The 23257-nt window shown below is 35.1% G+C and overlaps 1 protein-coding gene across 8 annotated transcripts in view; it reads right to left on the reverse strand.

Annotated features, from left to right (window-relative positions):
- Positions 1-23257, reverse strand: part of Cadps2 (calcium dependent secretion activator 2) — a 521519-nt gene that overhangs the window by 310041 nt on the left and 188221 nt on the right. For all 8 annotated transcript variants that reach the window (XM_046422408.2, XM_046422403.2, XM_046422402.2 and 5 more), the window contains exons 3-4: positions 22912-23244; positions 2795-2875 (exon numbers count right to left, since the gene is read on the reverse strand). In XM_046422408.2, the coding sequence (XP_046278364.1) occupies positions 2795-2875; positions 22912-23244 (414 nt within the window). The remainder of the gene's footprint in view (positions 1-2794; positions 2876-22911; positions 23245-23257) is intronic.

Raw genomic sequence — 23257 nt, forward strand, 5'->3', positions numbered from 1 at the left:
GTGGCATAGGAAAGTCAGGAAGGGGATAGGGGTGAGTGATGAGAAGGGACTGCAACTCTAAGGACAGTGGTCAGGGAAAGTTTCAAAGAGGTCATGACCTCTGAGCATAAAGGCAGATGAGGAAGTGTGACCATTAAATTTATGAATCAGTTTTGGCTATGGTACCCAGTTCTCTTGTCAAATATTGATCTAAATGTTTCTGTACAGCTTTGTTTGTATGTATGTATGTATGTATGTATGTATTTATTTATTAAATATATTTAATTGTGACTGACACAGTCTACTCCGAGTACATCTGATTGTCCTCCAACATGTGTGTGGGCCTCAATCCATTGATGATCTCAAGAGCAATGACTAAACGTTCCTGAAAAAAGCAGCAATTCTGCCCCAGGACTGCAATGTAGAAACCCTGCCTGGATTTCCCTTCTGCTGGCTGGTCCTTCAGATTTTAGATTCAAGACTGCAATATCAAATGTTACCTAACTTTCTGACCCGTCAGTACACCCTGTGGATTATGGACTAGCCAGTTCCTACATCCACAGGGGAAGATTCCTTGAAATCAGTCCATCTCTCTCTCTCTCTCTAAATATGTGTGTATATATGTGATAGTTATCTATTATATCTCACTATATATTATTTATTTCTGTCAATCTATCTACTTGATCCCATCTTGGTTGTTTTTCCAAGGAATAAGCCATGTGAATGCCAGGGATGATAGATATAAGGAGGGGGCACAGTGCCAGCAAAGACCTGTAGCTGGAGTGTATTGAGCACGTAGGGGCAACTTAGTGGAGATAAGGTAACTAACCAATCATATTGAACTTCGCAGACCCTTATAGGAACTTTTTATTTTACTCTCAGTGACATGGGAACATCACAAGGTTTTATGCAGAGTTAATACAGCTATGTTATTGGGGCAAGGGGGTGGAAGCTGAGAGACTAAGTTAAAGGATAGAACAATTATCCAAGTGACAGGCAATGATGATGATATGATACCACAGTGGAAGTGTGGGGGTGGATAATGTCAATGGTCCTATTCTTGAAATACTTCAAAGGGAGGCAAAATAATTTCTGGGTAAATTTTGCATGAGTATGATAGGAAGAAAGAATTCAAATACGATTCTAGTTTTGTTGCTCAGGTAACTGGAAAGATAGTAGTACCAAGACCTGCCCTGCCCTGACCATACTAAAAATTTTGACTACTCAGTCCCCTCCCTATACCTCTCATCCCACCAATCTATTTTCTAAGTAGCAATGACCACCTGCCACAATTTAGTGACATGGCATGCCTATTGCTCATGCTGCAGCTTTCCCAAATAAAATGCAAGATCCAGCCAGACATGCAGTAATATTTTTGTCTTGTTTTATCGCAAGTCAACTATATTTGTCTGGATGTGTCCCAAGCACCTAAGACAGTCTCTGCCTATACTAGTTAATGATCAATAAATATTATTCAATGAACTTACAGATCGAAAAAATGAGGTTCAAAATTACTAAATAGTTTGCCCAGGGTTACTTATCTAGGATGTAGTAAGCATGGGGTTAGCCATGCTTCTTTCCAGGCATGTCTATATTTTTCAAACTTCTTCCTAATTACCCCTTTGCTGAAAAACTAAAGTCTACATTGATAGCCCTTGAAAAAGATTTAGGTCATGAGGTTCTACTACTGTTACATTGTGTTGTTTTGTGAAGTGTGGAGGAGGGTGTTGCTGACTGCCATTGTTAACTATTAATAAACCATGCTCTGGACTCACCAGACTGAAAAGACAGCTGGGGTGGATAATGGAGTGTGCCCAGACTTTGGAGTCAGGGCCAGGGTTCAAGGCCTACTTCTGTCTCTTGTTGTGTAATCTTGGGGAAGTGAGTAATATTCCCTAAGCCTCCATCTCCTCCTTGTCTATAAAACTCATGATATCATCTGTCCTTGTGAATTCACAGGATTATCAAAGAGATATAATGCTACCAGGTTAGTAAATTGTAACTCACCTTATAAATATTTTATTAAAACAGCTTCAATTTGGTAAAACTGAAATAGAGAGCAATTAAATTTGCTCAGTTTGATATGTCAGAATCTCCACTGAAAGACATCTAAGGATATCTAAAATACTTCATTTAGATAATATACATTTCAGGTAGTTGAAATCAAGGATTATGCATGTAGGAGGGAAAATTAATCCACTGATTCATAATAAAAATTGTTTAGATGATTAAGGTTGATTTTTTCTAAAAACCCTAATATTAAAAAAGAAACTCTTGTTTCCTTTTTAAAATTTCTTTTCTCGGAAACACAGTGATTACACAAATAAAATAGAATATCATACAGAAAACATTTAATCTGTCAGACTCTGTGTCAGATATTTCAAATTACATTTTTACTCATTTAGTTATTCCATCTTAATATTAGTTGGCATCATTATCTCCTAAGCACTGTGCTAGATATTTCAGAATATATAATTTTACAAGAGAATTTTTCCTCCTGATAATATTCTGTATAGTACAATATTAGAAGTTTCCTAGATCTAGCAGTTAGTGAAATTCAGGCTTTAATTTTAGGAAAATTTATACAAGTTACCACTGAATTTAAACATTTAAATATTAAACAAGGATCTAAAATGAAGAGTATGCTTCATTTAGATAATTTACATTCAGGTAGTTGGAATTAAGGAGTATGCATGTAGAAGAGAAAATGATTCATTATTCTGGATATCTTTAATCATATGCAATATGCTTTCAGGTCACATAAATATAGATAAGAAAAAAAATGTGGTGCAATATGTCAACATGAATAATCTACCTTTGCCATTTTCTCTGCCAATTGCAGTCGACCATCGAGTTCCCTTCTGATCTGGGCTGCTTGTTCATCTGCATTATCCAGCTTAAAAATAAAACAGAAATTATACATTTGTGATTATTTAATGACAGTGACATAGGACTAAAGCAAAGATTAAGTGACTCAACAATGTTTGATAAATTCTCTTGGCTACTTATTGAGAATACAGAATATTATTCAATTGCATTGGTAGTTCAGTTAAAATATCTTTTCATTGGGTTTTGTTAACAAAAAATGTACCTCTAGGACTCAGTAGGTCGGTTTACTAAGAAATCTAATTACAAGAATTCTTTGGTCAATGTGTTTACAACTCTAAGCCAAGAAACCCCTTTTCCCTTGAGGATATATTAAGTCATCTTTAAGTTTATTCAGGCCATCCTTTCTCTTCATGTTAAGACAATCCTAAATAAATTAGGTCTAAATATTATAGAAATAAAATAGAACTAAATAAATTAATCTCTTTTTTCTATTTCAAATTCCCATGAGGCATTTCTAGATGATGATATATGGAATAATGTCTCACTTCTTTGTGCTTTTAAAACTATCCCTCATTTTTATAATAGATGTGTATTAAGGCTCAACTATTAAAGTAGTATTCGATTGACTGATATAATTTTCTACCACTTAAGTCTTCATAGACTCTTCATTCTAGTACCAATAGATTTGCAGTACCAATAAATGTTTCTATTTTTATAGACAGGGGTTACATTAGAATTCTGTTTTCTTGTTCTAAATTTGATTGGAAACAAGAAAAGCATACTATCATTTTCCAGAAATTCTCATTTATATAAAAAATATTTTTATTTCTCCATTAAAATAATCCTTACAATTTCTATAACTTTTAACTTTCCTCATGATTCTTTTTCTCCCACTTATTCAATCTTCCTTTCATTATAAAAATGATAATTAAGGCTATTAAACGTTAAATTTCTTTTGACTTTCATTCATTCCCCTTTCATCCTCAAAAAGCCTGGACCACATAACTGGAGAGTTCCATCAGAAGATTGAATTAGTACTGAATGCAATAGAGCTAATCCTTTTGTTCCTTTGCTGAAGAACTACAAATTGACCTTGTTGCCTTAAAAAAGAAAAGAAAGAAAAAAAAAAACCTGGAAAAAGATGCATAGAAGAAAACCAAATTAATAAAATGGTGGTTTTAGAAATTAAATGATGAATCAGGAAAAGAAGAAAAGGGGATGACACTGCAGTATGACACTAAAAGTCTAGAGGCGACTGGACATATGTGTGTGTGTGTGGGGGGGGGGGTGTTGGAAATGGCTTCTTAGAACAGGCTGGGGAGAAGATGAGGCTGGAGAGAGGCCAGAAGATGGTGCTTCACACACCAATCGGGGACCTTGGAGTTGGTTGCAATGGCGAGGGGGCTTCACTGAGAGGTTTCACACAGGGGAATGACATAATCAGATCCAAGTTTTGGAAAGGAAAGATCATTCTGTTTCCAGCACTAACTACATGTCAGAGAGACCTTGACTGATGGACAAAATCAATCAAGGTTTTCAAGAATTTCTTACTTTTATATAGAAGAAAAGGTCTTGGGAGCATTTATTTTCATTTTGATGTATTTCTTGTTTTTATAAAGAAAAGCTCTAAGGTATCCTTTCTAAAAAAATGTTTCTAACTTAAATTTGAATAATAAAATTTATTTTAAAACAAGTTAAAAAACAGAAAAGATTTTTTTTAAAGTCCTTGCTATAAAGGAATTTCTACATCATCTTGAAAATACACTTTAAATTGTTTTTAAATATTTTTTTAGTTGTTGATGAACCTTTATTTTATTCATTCATTTATATATGGTGCTGAAAACCAAACCCAGTGTCTCACACATGTGAGGCAAGCGCTCTACCACTGAGCAGCAACCCCGGCGATACACTTTTAATTTTGATTAATATGATCCAAAATTGAACAGAAATAAGTTTTTCTTCACTATCTTAAACAAAAGTGAAAAAAGTTTAATACCAATGTAATTACAAAGGAAAACAAAGTGTGATGAGTGCCTGTTCCACATCACCGAAATCTCTTAGTACAGCTTCTAAAACAAAAATGATGTATCAGAACATTCTAACTATTGTGATACCTTAAATGCACTAAATGTAATATGGAATATTCTGATCTCTACTGAATGTGAATATATATATTATTTTTTTCCATAGAAAAAATAATAAAAAGTTACTTTGCCTCTAAAGTAGTTATATAGTTCCTCTCCCAGCTCTACAAAAAATTTAAGAAGCAAAAACCAGTTTTTAATACCTTAAAGAGCTAATTTTTTTCAAATTTCACCAAAACTACTATTTAACATCATTGAGTATTCATATCTTCAGATTAACAGCTCTTACTTATTTTTAAATGAAATTACTTGAGTCTTTCTGGGTTTCACTAGTGTTTTCTTTGTAAGAGACAGTTTTTAACTACTTTAAAAAATATTAATGTCTTCCAAGATGTGATTGTCAGTGTGGACAACTTAGCAGGACTCATGTCTCAAAGTTAAAAGAAGGGCTTGTATAAGAGTTCAGTGGTAGAGCACTTGACTAGTTGGGCAAGGCCACAGGTTTGATCCCCAGCACTGCCAAAAACAAATGCATGTATATATTAAGGCCTTAATTGCATTTGTCTAGAAAAAGATATAGGTTTAAAAATATATCATATTAACTGCCTTCTCTTTCTAAGCCTAAATTTTCAGAGATATAAAGGGTGTTGGTGACCATGTCATTTTTTTTTTTTTAAAGTGGTGGTGGTGGCGGTGTGTGTGTGTGTGTGTGTGTGTGGGGGGGAGAGGGAGAGAGAGAGAGAGAGAGAGAGAGAGAGAGAGAGAGAGAGAATTTTTTTTTTTTGTAGATGGACACAACACAATGCCTTTATTTTTATGTGGTGCTGAGAATCGAACTGGGTCCCGCCGGTGCTAGGTGAGCGCTCTACCGCTGAGCGACAATCCTAGCCCGTGACCATGTCATTTTGTGAAAACCAAAAACCAACCATGTTTACTATAACAACAACAACAACAAAACAGAGGTGAGGGAACCAATGCAATAAAAACAAATGAAATTTTAATTGTTTATCGTTCCTTTATGTAATGCTAGACAGAATTAAAAGGGTAAATCATTTGAGTAACTTATTTTTAACATGTAAGAATCTTACTTAGTGTTTTATTTTCTTTTGAGTACTTGTTTATAACAAACTAATTAAACATTTACGTAATATAAGTTCATGACCATTTTCTTGATATAGACTTTTTAAATTGAAATAATTTAATAGATTCACATGTGCAGTGTTAAGAAATAAACAGATACTCATTGTACACTATTCCCAGTTCTCCCAATGATAATGTCTTACAAAATTACACTATTACATCATAACCAGGACACTGACTTTGATAAAAATCACCCATCTCATTCGGATTTCCTCTATCTTAACTTCTCCACAATTTATAACCTATGTAGGTCTGTGGATCTACCAACATAGTCAAGACACTGAACAGTCCTAAAACCACAATGAACCCTCATGACACCTTTTATAACCACACCCTCCTCCCTCTAGCTAATTCCCAGTTTTAGTGAGTTTAGCCAGTTTTGAGTCTTAATAATGATGAGCCTCATTAATATATGCTTAAAAATAAATTTTACTAAAGCAAACAGGATTTTCTTTGAATTTCCATTGTGAAAGCAGAGATTAACATTAACACTTTAACATTCATGAAGACTGGAATGCATCAGGTCTGGTGTTTCTGATCTCAATCTGAATGTTCACCACTTGAGTGTCATTCACAGTGCCCATAGTCATAAACAGCAGGTGCTCACTGAAAAATCTCAGTTGGGTATTCACAGCTCTAACCTCACCGTGTTCAGGCTTACATTTCCAACTATATACTTACCAATTCAATTTACATAAAGAAAAGCACACTAAACTTCATTAGCACAGATGGGATCTTGATTTCCAGCTCCTTAATCCCATCACCCATGAGTAAAGCCATGTCATAGACCCCAACCACCTACACAGCTGCTCAAGCCCCAAACCCAGTGTCATCTTAGACTTCTTCCTTTCCCTAACAATCCAAATCCAACCTATCCACAGTCATGTAGAATAAAATCTAGAACCAAGTAGTTGACCAGTATTCAGGTATTTGAGCACTTAGCTAGGGTATGTATGAGAGTGTTAAGAGAGCTTCTGCAATCCTATCAAGCCCTTCTCATTTTTTAGTATGGCTGGAAAATACTATTAAAGTGAAAATAATTCTCTTTTGCTTCTGAATCCTATAGAGAACTTAAACAAATGGTTTTATACATATGGAAGGAAGGAAGGAAGGAAGGAAGGAAGGAAGGAAGGAAGGAAGGAGTGGGAGGATAAAAAGAGAAGCCTGAGCAGATTAATTATAGAAGCGTAGCATTAGAAGTTAAGATGCTGTTGACACACCAGATCCTAGTTCTGGATTTGGGCTGGGAGGCAAATGCAGCAGAACATGTGGGCTCTCCCATCTGCAGCATGGGTCATGGCAAGTCATTATCCCACCAAGGCTATTCATGATTTTATCTCATTTGCTTTTAATTCCTGATTACAATATTTTATGTGACAATAGATTATTTACCTCACAGATGTCTTTTCCTGGCACAGGAAATCTTACAGGTCTTTTAAAAAGAGGGTCATTCAACCTTGACTATAACAGATGCCCCAAAGTATATTTAATCCTTGAATGCCTCTAGTTTCTACTATACAGAGCATTTTACCACTTTAATTATCAAAATATTTCCCCAGTGTGACAAATTTTTAGTACCAAAAAAAGGTTCTTTTATTTTTCTTCCCACTTATTATGCAGGGGGAACTATTTCCACCTTCAGAATTCTTCAGGATAGGGAATTCTAACTTGGATCTTTAGGAATCTGTGTTCCTGTTAAAGTGGTAAGCATGATTTTGTACAGAGATGCATTTAGTTTTTTCCCTCAGAGAATTGCTTGAATTTTACAGCTTACTGGCTATTCTCAAAGGTGTAGTTAATGCAAAAGAAATAAAGAAACTACTTTAAATTACTCCAGGAGAATCTTCTGTGTACAGAAGCTTCTATTCTCTCACTCTGAAAGACTGTGTGGTTTCTGGAACTTAACCCATGGAAAATGTCCTCCCTGCCCCTGTCAGGGGCATCTGCAATCAGTACGGTTTTTCTAACAGCAAGACACAGGCTCTTACCCATGAGACCTAAATGGTCCTTTATCACTTTATTCAGTTTATTTACATTTTTCTGTACTTATGTTAAGGCATGTCTGCTACAGATTCTTCAATAGCAACAAAAGTTGTAGCCCTCCCAGAAACTTAAAGAGAGACAGTAAAAATAATACACAAAACAGTATAATTGCCACTGGGAATATTTTACTTTGCTAGTGATATCAGGATGGATTAGCAAAGGCAGATATGTTAAAAATGGAATCTCTTGACTTGGGAATCTCACATGCTATTTTCACCTTGCCCAATTTCTCTCCTGTTCTATAGAAGCAGCAATGGGGAAGGGGACAGTCTTAGAGATCAGTAGACCTTCCATTACAGAGGTCCTAGGCAGGACCAGAAGCCTGTGTCATGGCCCATTATCTTACAGTTAAGAAAATCTTAAAAATACAATGTAAAAATTACTAAGTTTCATTGAACAGATTTTTTATAACTTCTGACATTTCACCTTTATAAAGCTCAAAAACCTACCAATATTTAACATTTTGAATTCATTAAAATTTGCTCATATATTAATGACAAACAGGTTTTTAAAAAGGCATTCAGAGCACTATTTAGAATCATTTCCCCTTGTAGTCAATCTATTTTCTAGAACCAGAATAACTGTCCTTACATGAATAAATCCCCACTATAAAGGACGATTCCTATCTGTTTTTCTATGATGACACCTTTGTATAGGCTAACCCTAGTCAATCATGCCTTTCTTTCTCCCACTGAAAAGAAAATCAATTCCCACTCCAATTATAATATAATTTTTAAATGAATTAGATTTTGTCTTTTTCTGATAATATTTATCTTTACCCATTAGTATAAAAAAATGCAAGTAGACTTGGATTTACACTGTTATTTAAATTTTGTGATTTCTTTGAGAGTGATTCCTAGCTGGTCCATTTTGTTAATATTATCCATAAATCTGATGACTCACAGGTAACACATTACAAGAAAGAATTGGCAAAAACCTAATTGTCATCCCAAAAGAATACTCATTTTACTGTTTATCATAGTTAACTAACAGCCCAATCTTTGTACCATGTAACATGGCTTCAAAAATACTTATCAAAACCTTTATTATTGGCACATTAATTTACCCCATGAATATTTCTGCTAATTTCCCACCATCCCTTGAATTACAAATTATTTACCAAAAAGATAGAGCACTACTCTACCCAGCAGACTCTGCTTGTTCTACTTTCTTCACTGGCTGCCCATTCTCTCAATACACAAGAGAATGGGGGCTGTGCTAGGGGCATCTGCAATCATTTATTGATGCAGTGTCCTAAGTCAGCACACAGCTCTGGCTCATTGCCTGAGTTCCAGCTCTTCACTTCTAGCTGAAGGTAAGGCCTTGTATCTCACAGTGACCTCAAACTAAAACTGATCTGATACTACCCACTCCTCAACACCATTCCCCTATTTCTACGTATGATCCTCACTACTCTTGATTGGACTAAAATCTCAGTAGTAGGAGGGAAAGGAGAGAGAGGGAGGGAATAAATGAATCAGAATAAATGGCTATGAATAAGAGAGAATGATGCCCAACTTGGTGGCATATTTTTCAGGCCCTGTCATGTTTTGTACCAATCCACTTTTCTAACCTCTTGGGTAACTGCAACTTTCTACACAAACTGAATCACTCATTGTTTATTGGACAAGTTCCATTTTCCAAATCATACATTTTCCTTCTGTTTTTCCAGCCTGGAATGCTCTTCTTCACTACCTTCACTGTCCTGATCAATCTCTCAGTCATCTAAGAGAAAACTATCAAAACCAATCATTTACCCATAAAGGAAAGGCTATCTGGTGACAAAGCATTCAGAGTTGTCTTGCTGCTGAACTTCTTGTGTATTTATGATCCCTCCCAGAAACTGCAATGTGCCATGTCATCACTTTTTTTAAACTTTACCTAATCCTAATAACAGGAATAAAACAAATCCATCTCAAATGTTGAGATTTAAAAAAAAAGTAGTCTCAATTTTATTGCAAATAAAAAGAATAATTTGATATATATTAGGAAGATTCTTGGATGCTAACACCATTTATTCCTATGAGGCATTTCCCATGAGGCAATGCCCCTCCGGAACAAAAACAAAAACAGCTTCCTTTTCTTTTTTGATCATTGAGAATTAGCTAACAACTACAAGGTAACTTGTATTGTTTTTCCATGAAGTTAAAAAAAAAAAACAAGGAAATGAAACTACCCTCAGACTCTTGAGAGTAACACATTTCTCTGGATGCTATTATGTATGAAAAAAATTAGGTAGCATTCTATCTGCTAGATGCAAACCCTTTAAAGCATTCCCTTATATCTACCTTCTAAATTATGCATAAAAATCTGACTCAGAAATAGCAGTTCCGCCATGGATTCTTGTAGAACAGTTCTAAGAGTCTTAAAAATGCATTTCCCAAACCACAATTTCCTTTGAATACTTAAAACAGAGAAAAGATGAATGAGTTAATTAGATATAAAATTACCCTATGTGAACTGAACTAAACTATATTAAATAATGGATCAAAGTGTTCAAAGGCAAGAACATAAGAAATTTAACCTCAAACATAAAACCATGGGACTTCTTTTAACCTGGAGAATATGCATATATATTCTCTAGGTATACATACACATAAGTATTCATATCCATATCTATCCATGCACATACACACCCTTCAAATGATAGTATGACTTGGCAAATTTTCACACATCATGAAATATTCTTTAGCATTCCATTTGGTATTAACATTTAATCTTCTGGACAAAAGTAATGAGCTAATATTTTTGAGCAACTATTTACTAACTATATTTACCTGAATAAAATAGCTGAATCTACGTTCACATTAATAATGGAATAACACTGGGATAGAAAGATTTTACCTCTAAATAATATAACACAGGCAGTCTCACTTTCCCAGAACAAATTAGAATTCTAGTTCATCAGGATTAAAACAAAGGGTTAAACTTATCCAGCACTTATGATGTATCAGAAACTTTTCTGAATTTCATACACATCTTCCCTCTGAAGCTTCAGAGCAATTCTGGAAAAGTCTTATTTTTGTCTTATTTTAGTGACACAAAATCCGAAGCACAGATTTAAGCAACTTTCCCACAATCGCACATTTGAGAAATAATATGATCGAGGTGTGAATCTTGCAGTTTGACTCCAGGGTTCACCATGAACCCCTTAGCTATATGTCACACACAGCTATTGTTCTTTTGGCTGCTCTCTGTATAGGAGTGCCCACAATAGGAAACACCTTAAATATTACTATACAATTAATGATTCAAAAATTAATTGAATTCTTATCCCATGGTCAGGTTATTAAAATATGGTAATAGAAGCACATATCAATATCTATAACACAAAGTAGAATATGACTGACTATAGGTTATGATGGGCAATTATAATTCCTCATAATTTTTTTTTTCTCTCCCAATATTTGCAGAAATGCATACGGCAGAAGGAAGGCTTTGTGGAGAAACTGACATTTCTCTTGGGTGTTGGAAGAATGGAAAGGTAAAAATTCCAAGCAAAGAGAATATTAGTTAAAATTAAAATTCAAGAAAACACAGGGGATGTGGATAAAAAACACAGAGCAACTTGGTTTACCTAAACCATGCGGTGTATAAAGAATTGTTAGAGGAGAAAGAACATTAGAAAAGCCAGTGAGGACCAGATTGAATGCCAAGGCTGCTGAAAATTTAGCCAAGGAGAGTGAAATTCACACTGTTGACCAAGGGGAGCCATTCGTCTTCCTCTATTCATGAAGAAGGTCATGGCAGGTAGGGTCATAACAAGGTCAAAATGGTATTTCAATAATGTTAATCAGGCAACAAATAGAAAACTAAAAGGAAGAGGCAGGTAAGAGGGTACTGCCATGATTCATGTGAGAGGTAATGAAGTCTCCAACTATGGGGACTGCTGTGTAAAGCAGACAAGAGCAGTCAAAAAGACACTAGTATAAAGAAAGAGACAGTGTCAGGCAACTCCTCAAGGTAGGAAGGCCACAGAAAGGAAAGTGCATGTGATTATGAGTCAAAGGGATGAATATGACATTAATAGAAAAACCACCACATTATGGAAGAGAAAATTAAAATGACATTTGAGTCTACTGAGTTTGAGAAACTTCAGATTCATCAGTTTACCATGGGCTTAAGCAACAGAGAGTGGAATGAGGAGCTAATCTTCCTCAAAAGGGGAGGGGGAGGATGCTCAAAGTAAGCATAATAAATTTAGTTTTTCATTATTGCAGTATTTTTCAGAGGATCTAACAGCACAATAATTCCAAATCCATCTAATTTCTTAAACTGAATAGGGAAGCAAATCTATGTTTTTTTCAAATCCCATTACTCTCAGACCCTGTATACAGATGGCCCTTCCTATCCACAAGGTTGACATCAATTTGTATATTCAACCAATCATAAATTAAAAATATATGAAAAATACTGAAATGTGTTGAACATGTACAGAATTTTTGCTTTGTAATTATTTCCTAAACAATACAGTCTAACAACTCTAATAATTATTTATATAACATTTATATTCTATTAGGTATTATAAGTAATTTAGTGATGATCCAAAATATATGAGAGATTATGTATGGGTTATATGCAAATATTATCCATTTATATAAGACACCTGAGCTTCTGTACATTTGGGTATCTGAAGGGATTCCTAGAATCCCTCAGGGATGATTGTATGATTATTTAAAAAAAATGAAAAGCAACTCTAATAATGATTCATAGATTGAGCTGTAAGCCTTGTTCATCTGAAGGCCTTCATATGAGACCCATGAAGACACTCTTCACATAGGCAATTACATGGTTTTGAATGTTCAACAATAATAGAGGCCTTTCTACCACTTTATAGATAATAGCTAGAAGGAATTCCAACCACTATATAAATAAGATCTTACTAAGATAATGATCAGTTTGCTCTCTTCTAAGATGATTAAGAAAAACAGAAACACTTCATTTTTTTTGCATCTAAAGCAAAAAAGAATTTGAATATGTGGCTTAGAATAGTTTCCAAATGATTCCCAAATCTGTATCTCCAGCCCTTAATTCTCATTAAAATGCCAGACTTGTATATCTAATCATCACTTGCTATACCAACATGGACATTTAATATTTTGAATTCAGCATGTACAAAGAATATTTCTTGATCCACATCACTGCATTGAAAAATTTTTGGTTCCTGACAAAAAGGACAACTGTACAAAGAAGGCCTGAAACACAGCCTGATCAGACTAAGCAGTGTGTTAAAGAACACCTGGAGTTGTCCCATCATATCATGGTTAACATAAAGGCTCCATCAGAACATAGGGACCATCTCCAGGTCCTGCTACAACTACCAGACTTTCATCTTGTCCCTTCCCTAGAGAGAGCAGGTACTCCAGTGTTTTGCCCCAAGCCCAAGTCCCAAAGTGTGGTGGCAGAATGGAATTCTGAAGCACACTACAGGGTAGGGAACTAAGAGAATGTGAGAACAGACTTGGAGGAGGAGTCCAGATGCCCAAGAACCTCATAGGCAAGAGAGAAATAAAAAGAGGTATGAAACTGAAAGATTTAGAGCTGGGCAATGTACAGTCTGCAAAGATTACTTGAAGGAGGAACATATAGCCCCAGATCCTTGTCTCTTTGCTTAGAGAAGCACAACACTGGCCCATGACTATAAGGAGAGACAGGCAGGGTGTGAAGTCCTTAGACCACAGAAGGATCTTCTCAGAATCCTAATTGTGCCTGCCATGCCTTTGTTGTGACCTCAACAGTGTTCCCTAGAATAAGATAAATCCCAAGCTCTCTCATCTTCTATAAAAGGCCTTTAATACTCATGTACTTTCCTAATTCTTGAGCTTCATTTCCCACTACTCTAGCAGCACACACAACATACTCCCTAACAGATTCCAAGCCATTCACCCTCCTTGTGCCTTTGTCAATCTTATTTTTTCATCTGTTGAATTTCCATTGATTTTCCAAACTCAGAAATTACACAATTTTAAAATTTTCATTAAACTCTGATTAAAGCTTCACTAGAGGAGAGGTTTTCCACACCACTAAATAATCTCCTCCTCCTGGGCACACAGCTGGACTTTTTCTAGCATCCCCTTCAGTTTGATATGATCATGGGATGAGATCTTCACATGGAACATCAGGGCAGGGGTCCTCAACCCTCACTGTGCATCAGCACCACCCAGGAAGGCTTTAGCCAGCAGACCTTGGTCCCACCATTAAAAAATGTTTTCACTTAGTCTGATGTGGGGCCCAAGCATCCAGTGGTATTTAAAGCTTGTTGATTCATTCCCACATGTATCCAGGGTTGAGAAACATTAGAAAAATCCATGCAAGCTGTCCAGTATCAAAATACTGCCATCCAGTTGCTCACATTGTGCTATATGCATACATACCTGTCTTAGTACAACTGTTCTTTGGTTAATATGTATCTGCTGACTGCACATAAATATTGTGAGGGAATGAAACCAAATCTTGAATATATCTCACACATGTGTCATTTTACTTTTGACAGAATATTTTCATTAACAACTTTATGGTTTAGATATGAGATGTCCCCAAAAATTCATATGTGGGATAATGAATGTTTAGAGGTGAAATGATAGCCTTTTGAGAACCTTAACCTTATCAATGCAGTTTGTTGTTGTTTTAATCAGATTTTTTGTCCATGGGATTAAAATATTTGATTAAACAATTTTAGAGGACAAAAAGTCTATTTGGGGCTCAAGGGTCCATGGACAGCCTACTTCACAACAAACTATAGAAAATATATTATACTTGAAACATTACACTCACATCATCCTTTTTTATTCATACATAGTTGAGAATAGGCCATGAAGTAGATTAACAAAAACATTTCTTTCCTACTATCATCAGTTATATAAAACATGTTTATATTTTGGTATCTGACATGGTTCCCAGAACCAATCCCTCTAAGAACAATTATACAATGAGTGAAGTCTTGCTCACCTGAACACCTTTATACCAGATTTATGAAGACATGTTGTACTTTACCTGATTTTTTTTTTAGTCCTGTATTCTCTAATTTTAAAAAGAAAAGTTGGGATAACATTCTAATTTTCACAGACTAGATCTGGATAAAGAAAATGATCTAAAAATAAAGCAAAATGTATCTGAAGGTACCTTATATTCCACATCTGGTGAGATATTGAAGAGAGAAAAACAAACCCAATGAAGGGGTTAGGAGAAATATTATTTAGGAATATTCTTGTAGTGCCTCCTCATGTAGGTCAAATTAGACAACAAAATAGCATAGTCAAATGAAGCAACACCAATAAAAGAGAATTTGATTTGTTAGAAATACATTAACATTATATTGACAATTTTAAAAAATCTAATTTTTAGAGAGGAAAGTTACTCTGTATAATTAACCACAGCTAATTCATTGAACTGAAATAAAATTCAAATTTATACTATAATACTATTTTATTTAAAAAAGTAAACACAGATATAAATATTATGGCCATTCCCACTATCAATCTTAGAAATTCAAAAATCAAAAATAAATAGTCTTTCTAAGGTCTTAAGTTCCTCCTTTGCTATATCTGAAAGCACAAAACCTGCCATTTAATAACATTCACTTGGATATTTTTTCAAGAACTTTGAGATTTTAATTACACATATGTGAAAACCAATACCACCTTCCTTTCATTTACACATTTTTCTATTTTTGTTATCATATATAATTCTATAGAATATACTTTCATTTTTGCTAAAAAAAAAACTATGTTAAACAAAACATATTACCAATGACATGATATTAGATGAAAAACAATGAGACAGTGGTTACCGGTGGAAGGTGGACCCAGTCTCCTTGGAAGAGTCCTGTTTCTCCCCATTGCTATCTTCCCTCTATGGATCTCGAATGGGGGTTTTCATTAAGGTTTAATGCCTCACAATTCCTGCCTGAGCTTCCAGGAAAGAGAGATGAGAAACATAGCAGCTGCCTGTTCATTGATTTATCTAAATTTCTAGACCCACAGCCCAAGCTGAAATCTCAGTTCATCTCCAAGCTTCATCTTCAAAGCTAAAGCATCTAGGGAAATGGAATCACAAAGTAGAATATTACACTGTAACCATTCACAAATAGTACTGCTTATCCCTTATAAACATGACAACAATTCTGTGATCCTATGTAGCACTTCTGTAGTCTTCAGATCATAAGGAATTTGGGTTGGGGGGGTCTGTTGAGAGCAAGATTTCAGTTAACTTTGCTTCTGTGTTTGAGTAAATCTGGGTGAGTCACTTTCTTCAGTTAATGGAATGAGATTATAAAACATTGATGAAGGTGGCTTTTGGCAGAAAAGATCAGGATCTAGATAGCTATAAAATTGAGTAAGCAAATCTTCTTAAAATCTAAATATAGAAGTAAAAGGAGAATTACAGGAGTACAAATGGTACTATGTAATCTTCAGGCTCTGGTCATTTATGATTGTACATCTCTTTACAGTTTATAAGACCCTTGGCTACCTTTGCGAATGTCATCTTAAACCACAGCCCACCTCTTCCCTATAGTCCAATAGCATCAAAGTCTTTAAGTTCCCCCAAAGCCATGCTGTTCCTAGTCTGCACATGTTGGTACCTCTGCCTAGAAAACATTACCAAGTAAGCAAAATGCTCATTTTGGTGAATTTCTTCATGACACAAAGATTACATTGCCTTTCCCAACCTCAAAAAAGTAGAACCAGGGATTTGCCATATCACTGTGGCATTTATGACACCATAATCTCTTCAAAAAAATGAACTAAGCAAATATTTAGCCCTTATCTATCTCTGCATTCCTATCATTTAACAAAATGTATGGAGCATCTGATCTGTATTGCCTACATGATTATGGATAATGAATTTACTAATTAATTTAAACATGTTGTATTACCTTATGTCATATTTTAAAATAATCTTTAATAAACACATTTAATTTCTGTTTAAGAAAAAGCAACTGGGCTGGGGATGTGGCTCAAGCGGTAGCACACTCGCCTGGCATGGGTGCAGCCCGGGTTCGATCCTCAGCACCACATACAAAGATGTTGTGTCCGCCAATAACTAAAAATAAATATTAAAAAAATTTTCTCTCTCTCTCTCTAAAAAAAAAAAAAGAAAAGAAAAAGCAACTTGATTAACTGGTACCATTTAGAAATAACACAATTTTCATTAAAAATGTGAAATAAAATTATTTTGACTATGAGATACATAGTATTAATATTATCTAACACTGTCCCTCAAAAAAATAGCTAGCTATATTTACTTGAAATTCTCTGCATATTCTTAAAATTATTCTGAAAATAGACTTTTCACTAACAGATTATTCTTCTATTTATTGCATTTGTACTATATTGGTCTGATTAAATCATGGCTAATCATTTCAGATTCTTATTTTGCCATGTTGCTCACTTTAAATTGTCCCTTGGAGCTTCTTGTCCTTTTCTCCTAACAACATGTTCTATGAATGTGCACATTATTCTTACACCAAAGATTCCAAAATATGAGACAGTTTTAAAAGCCTGACATCTAATGATATGCAAGGGTTATCTTTTTTAAAATCATTTTTATGTTTTTTTTGATAACAGGTAAATATTTTTCTCTTGATGATCTCTGATTTTCATATCTTAATTGTGGCATGTGCTACCTTTTACCTTAGTGTTTTAGGAGTTTCTTTTATGTCTTAATTTTGATCATTAAGAAGTTACTGGCTCTGACCAGAACTAATGTAAACACCTGTTTTAGTCAGCTATTTTGCTGCTGTGACTAAAGGATCCCACCAGAACAACTGTAGAGAAGGAAAGGTTTATTTAGGGGAACATGGTTTCAGAGGTCTCAATCCATAACTGGCTGGTTCCATTCCTCAGACCGAAGGTGGCAGAATAGTGTGGCAGAGGGAAGCAGCTCACATGGTGATAAAAAAGAAGGATTGGGTGGGTGGGGTGTGGGTGTGGGTGGGGAAAGGGACAGAAAGAGGGACAGAGAGAGGGGGGAGAGAGAGGGAGAGAGAGTGAGGGAGAGAGGGGAGAGAGGGGAGGGAGGGAGAGAGGGAGAGAGGGAGAAGAGAGATACTGAGACTGACTCCACTTTCCAGATACAAAATATATATCCCATAGCCACACTCCCAATGAACTATTTCATCCAACCACACCCCCAACCGGTCTCCAGTTACCACTCAGTTAATCCAATCAGAGACCAGTTCACTGATTAGGTTAAGGCTATAATCCATCATTACTCCTCCAAACCTTCTTGCATTGTCTCACATGTGAGCTTTTGGGGGGACACCATGTCTAAACCATGACAATGCCTATGCTCTTTCAGAAGGCAGCTTCCTGTTTTTCCATCCAAGATGCTAATCCTACCGCTCTGGGAAAAGGAAAACCACCAAATGATCCTACTGTCAGCATCACATGGCAGCCCTGGCATAGCTCCATCCTCATTCATGTCTCTCACCAGCCCCCAGGGGCTACATGGCTGCTACAGTCCTGCACATCTCCCCAGGGGAGCTCTCCATTCTGAGCTTCTGATCCTGAAGCAAGGAACACATCCTTGAGACTTTATAGGGGATAACTGCTGGCAAGAACAAGTGACCAGGCACAGGTAACCAATTACAGAAACAAGAATATTGTAGGTAGTAGGAGTCTCAGAACCTTTCCTGACACAACAGGGAAGGTGAAGTAAATCTCTGGGCTATAACCCTGGAGCTGGGCTCCAGCAGCTCTCTGCCATGTGTAGATTCTCTTTCTGCTTCTTAATTCCTGCTATTTCTCTTCCCAAATTATTCCTTTTCTATAGAGGATGGGCTATTTTATATGATTTTTATCACTTCTCCTTACCTTTTTTCCTTAACCTTTGTTAGAAGAAAACAAAAGAACAAATATAATCAGATATCTATATATACCCTTTAGGAAAAAATTAAAATCTCACTTGTTCTCTTATTTTAAGAAAGTCTGTAAAATCATTGTAATTCCAAAGGAAAGCTCTCCCCTTCCTTATAGGAGTACTTTGTCATTTGGGGTTTAAAATTTATCTAAAAATAATTCTGAAGTTTTTTTTTTTTTTTTTTTTTCAAATCTCAGGATTAAAGGAAATTCCAGTTTCAACTAAGACATATAATGAGCTTAGAAGTCATCATTCTTAGCCTCATAATAAAATGCTGGACAAGCTAGAAGCCAATTATTTTTCTTATGCTTATCAGAGAACTGATGATGCAGGGCAAACCATTAACCCCAAATCTAGTAACAAAGGCAAATCCAGAAAGACACAGAAGTTGCTGCATGTCATAAGTGGCAGGAAACCCTGAGCTTTTGGGGGACACCATGTCTAAATTAGGAAGCCCTGCTTACCTAATGATCTTAACAAATTCCTATAAGCTGAGTACAGAAAATGAGAAATTCCAAGGTCCCAGTCACAGGGGACACGCATTCAAGTAAACTTTCCTTCCATTAGCCAACCAAGCTCTCATAGTGACAATCCAAGAAAGAGATCCACATGATCATGGCAGGAAGAGGAAAAGAAAAGCCTTTTTAAAATATTTCAGATCCAGGGAACAAAGAGGGAAAGATTTTGCCAGAGGAAACATTGAGAAAACTAAACTACTGTAGCCTGTCTCAGCTACTGGAAAAACCAAAACCACAGGAACCCACAGTGAATTGTGGTACCGGAACTTCAAGAAAACAGACTGAGAATGCTACAACAAAGCAAGCAGCTGAAACAGATTCATGTGTGACATAGATGGTGTAATTACCAAGTAAGAAATTATATTACTATTATTAATATATTAACAGCCTCAATGGGAAAAGTTGGAAACAAGCAAAAACAAATGAATAATAAAGTAGGAATTAAACCTCCAAGGAAGAATCAAAAGGAAATGCTAGGGGGAAAAAAAAAAAAACACAACATTCTAACAAATGAATAATGTCTTTGATGACGTCATCAGTAGATCTGATGTGCTGATCAGAGAATCAGTGTACTTGAAGAAAGGTCAAAAGAAACTTCCCAATCTGAGATACAATTAGAATGAGAGAAAGAAGGAAGCAAGGAATAAATGAATGAACCATAATCACACATCCCAGAACTCGGGACAGTAGGGCAATACTAAAGGTGGTAATCCAAACATAATTAGAACACTATAAAGAAAAGAGAAGGTGGGACAGAAGGAATACTGGATATAGTAGTGGAGAAGTTTCCAAAATTGACTATACATACTAATACATAGATACAGGAGCTCATAAAAGTCCAACTAAGACCAAATTAAAACAAAACAAAACCCAACAACAACAACAAAACCCCACACCATTCAAACTTCAGAAAGCTAAGGAAGGTAAAAATCTTGAAGGAAAGCACAGGGTGGAGTGGGGGAGCACCTCTCCTACAGAGGTTGAAGGATGAACACTACCCCTAGACAACTCCTCAGAATCCATGCAAACAAGAAAAGAATGTACTAAGATTTTCAGCATGTTGAAAAAGAAAGAAAAGCTAACAAATATTTCTATAACCAGTGAAATTATCCTCAAATGTGAAGGAGAGAAAGGACTTTTTCTGATAAATAAAAACTGAAGGAATACATCCCCAGTAGTCCAGCCCTCACAGAAATATTTAAAAAAAAGTTATGCATATATAAGGGAAATGGCATAGGTTAAAAAAATTGTAGTAGATACAATAATAAATTTAAAAAAATATCAGAGAAGGAATGACTGAAGAAAGACAGAATCTTTTGTTTCCTTATTCTTAATTGATCTAAAAGACAACTACTTAAACAACAATATTCATAATGTATTGGGTGATTATAGCTTACTATAACTGAAATTAACACTTGGGGGTATGGGAGAGCTATGCTACATATAAAGCCTGCTGGTGCTATTTGAAAGTGGACTTAGATTGTTTAAAAATGTGCATTGTAAACTGTATTAAAAAAAAAACAAAAAATCCCAAGTGAGGCACCAAAAGAAGATATAAAATGAAATCATAAAAAAATATTCACTCAAAATCAGAGAAGACAGATAAAAAGAAAAAGAGAACAAAGAGCAACTGTAGGGAAGAGGCAATAAAGATTGGAGGACTTAATCTAATTGCATACAAAATTACTTTAAATATGAATGGTCTGAACATACCCATTAAAGTTCAAAAAACATCAGAGTGGACAAAAAATAAAACAAAACACTGGAGACACTATCCTATACTATCTACAAGAACCCCACATTAAAAATAGAAATGCAATTTGAAAGTAACATCATGCAAACCTAAATCAAAAGAATGATGATTTAGTTCTACTAGTTAAAGACAAAGTAGACTTTAGAGGAAAGACTGTTAAGGATAAAGAGGAATATTATATCCTGATAAAGGAGTCAACTCTACAAGAAGCTCAAAGAATCCTAATACAAATGTCTGTATCTAACACAGTATCAATAAGTGAGGTAAACACTAATGGAACTGAAAGGAAAAATAAACAAACCCACAACTGCAAGTGGTGATTTGAATTTGAAGTATTGTTAGTTGCAAACCACAGAAAACAGATATTAGGTAGGGCAGACCTTGGTTGCAGCAGGGATCTTTAAAGAAGTCAAAGAATTAATTAAAAGCATTTTTAGTTATTAAACATATACCCAAAGGTACACAAGGATATATGTTATAACCGTATAACAGCCAATATAAATTCTAATGTATAGTAATTCATTTAGAGGCCTGGGTACTCTATTAGACTTTGGAATAGGGAGAACAAATTTTGCTCAGCTTGTTTTCCCTAATACCTAGTGAGGTATTTAACTTGAATACATTCTCAATAAATATCTACTGAATGTCTGAATTTGAATTTTTTGATATTACCTTTATCAACATTAAAATATACAAGTGAACTAAAAAATGCAAAGTCCTAGTTGTATTTATCCTTTAAAATAGAGGAGGTTAGCTTTACAGTCATGCTCAACTATTACCAAGCCCCACCAGACTTAATGACATAGTGAAAACAATATGGTGAGTGCATAAATTGTTCCCAGGGTTGAGCTACCCTGATTTACTACTAATTAACTCTGTTAATTTAGTCATCTGAAGTTATCCACAAATTAGGAATGCAAAGTAAGGGGTATGGACAGAATGCAGATAGATCTATACAAGATTAAAAATAAACATGTACATTATAGAAGTGTAACTCTTAATGAACAAATGCATTTTAAAATCATAGAATTTTGTCAATTTAAATTACATATTAAGGCAAAGTCAATGATTTAAATATCCCAAATAAGCAAACAAAATTCAAATAAAGGAGGGATGCATTATTAGACAAATCATAGGATCTAAAAATGAAAAATGCAGAACATGAGGTTTTATTCAATTTTTCAAATGCATGACTAGAATAACAACTTAAGAGAAAATATATTATTAACTCTGTCATCTCTTTAAATTACATAGTTGAACTATCATCCTCAATTCATTTGTATCTGGCTGTGTTTAAAAAATGAAATTTCAATTACTTTCATAAAAATCAGAAGTCGAGCATTGTATCTTCATAAAAAATATTTTTCTCTGAGGTAAACCTACTTATTATGAACTGCCAAGGTTCTTCAGGCAACAGATGATTCTCACTTTACTATTCAGGGTATGCCACATATACCCAATAGGTACAAATCTAATGTTATAAAATAGGGCAAAGGGAATAATCATTCACTAGATAAAGACACTGATGTTCTTCTCCATTAAATACTGTTTTTAAAATACCACTATTTGATTTATTGAAAGTCATATTCATTCTACTTTTCAAGCAAAATGGATACATAAAGTGCAGAACATCTCCATAGGCTGTAAACACTCAACATTCATCCTCTTGAGTAAGAGGGAATGGGAAATAACATAATGCACATACCTGACAAGCATTATAAAGAAGCTGGTGTTCTAGCTTTTTAATACCTAGAATCTGCTGGAACATTTCATAGAGTTGTTCTTTGCTCAGAATAAGTTCAGATACGGTGCTGAGGGTCATTCGATTTGGCTGTTTGCAGGAGTCCTCTTCTCCCCTGTAGATGGCATCATATTTGGCTATCCAGGAGCTCAGTACTGTCTCTTTGCTCAAACCATCTATTTCTGGTAAACTGCGCACACGTTTTTCTATGTTTTTCTTAAACACCTCTCTGAAGTCATTAGCAGAACACCCTCCACTCTGAACCATTCTGGCCACTCGGTCACTCTTTAGAAAAACCTGAAAAACAAAA

Source organism: Marmota monax, unplaced genomic scaffold, assembly GCF_021218885.2.
Source record: "Marmota monax isolate L192 unplaced genomic scaffold, Marmota_monax_Labrador192_F-V1.1 WCK01_AAM20220418_F8-fsc00027, whole genome shotgun sequence".
In the NCBI taxonomy this organism is placed as follows: Eukaryota; Metazoa; Chordata; class Mammalia; order Rodentia; family Sciuridae; genus Marmota; species Marmota monax.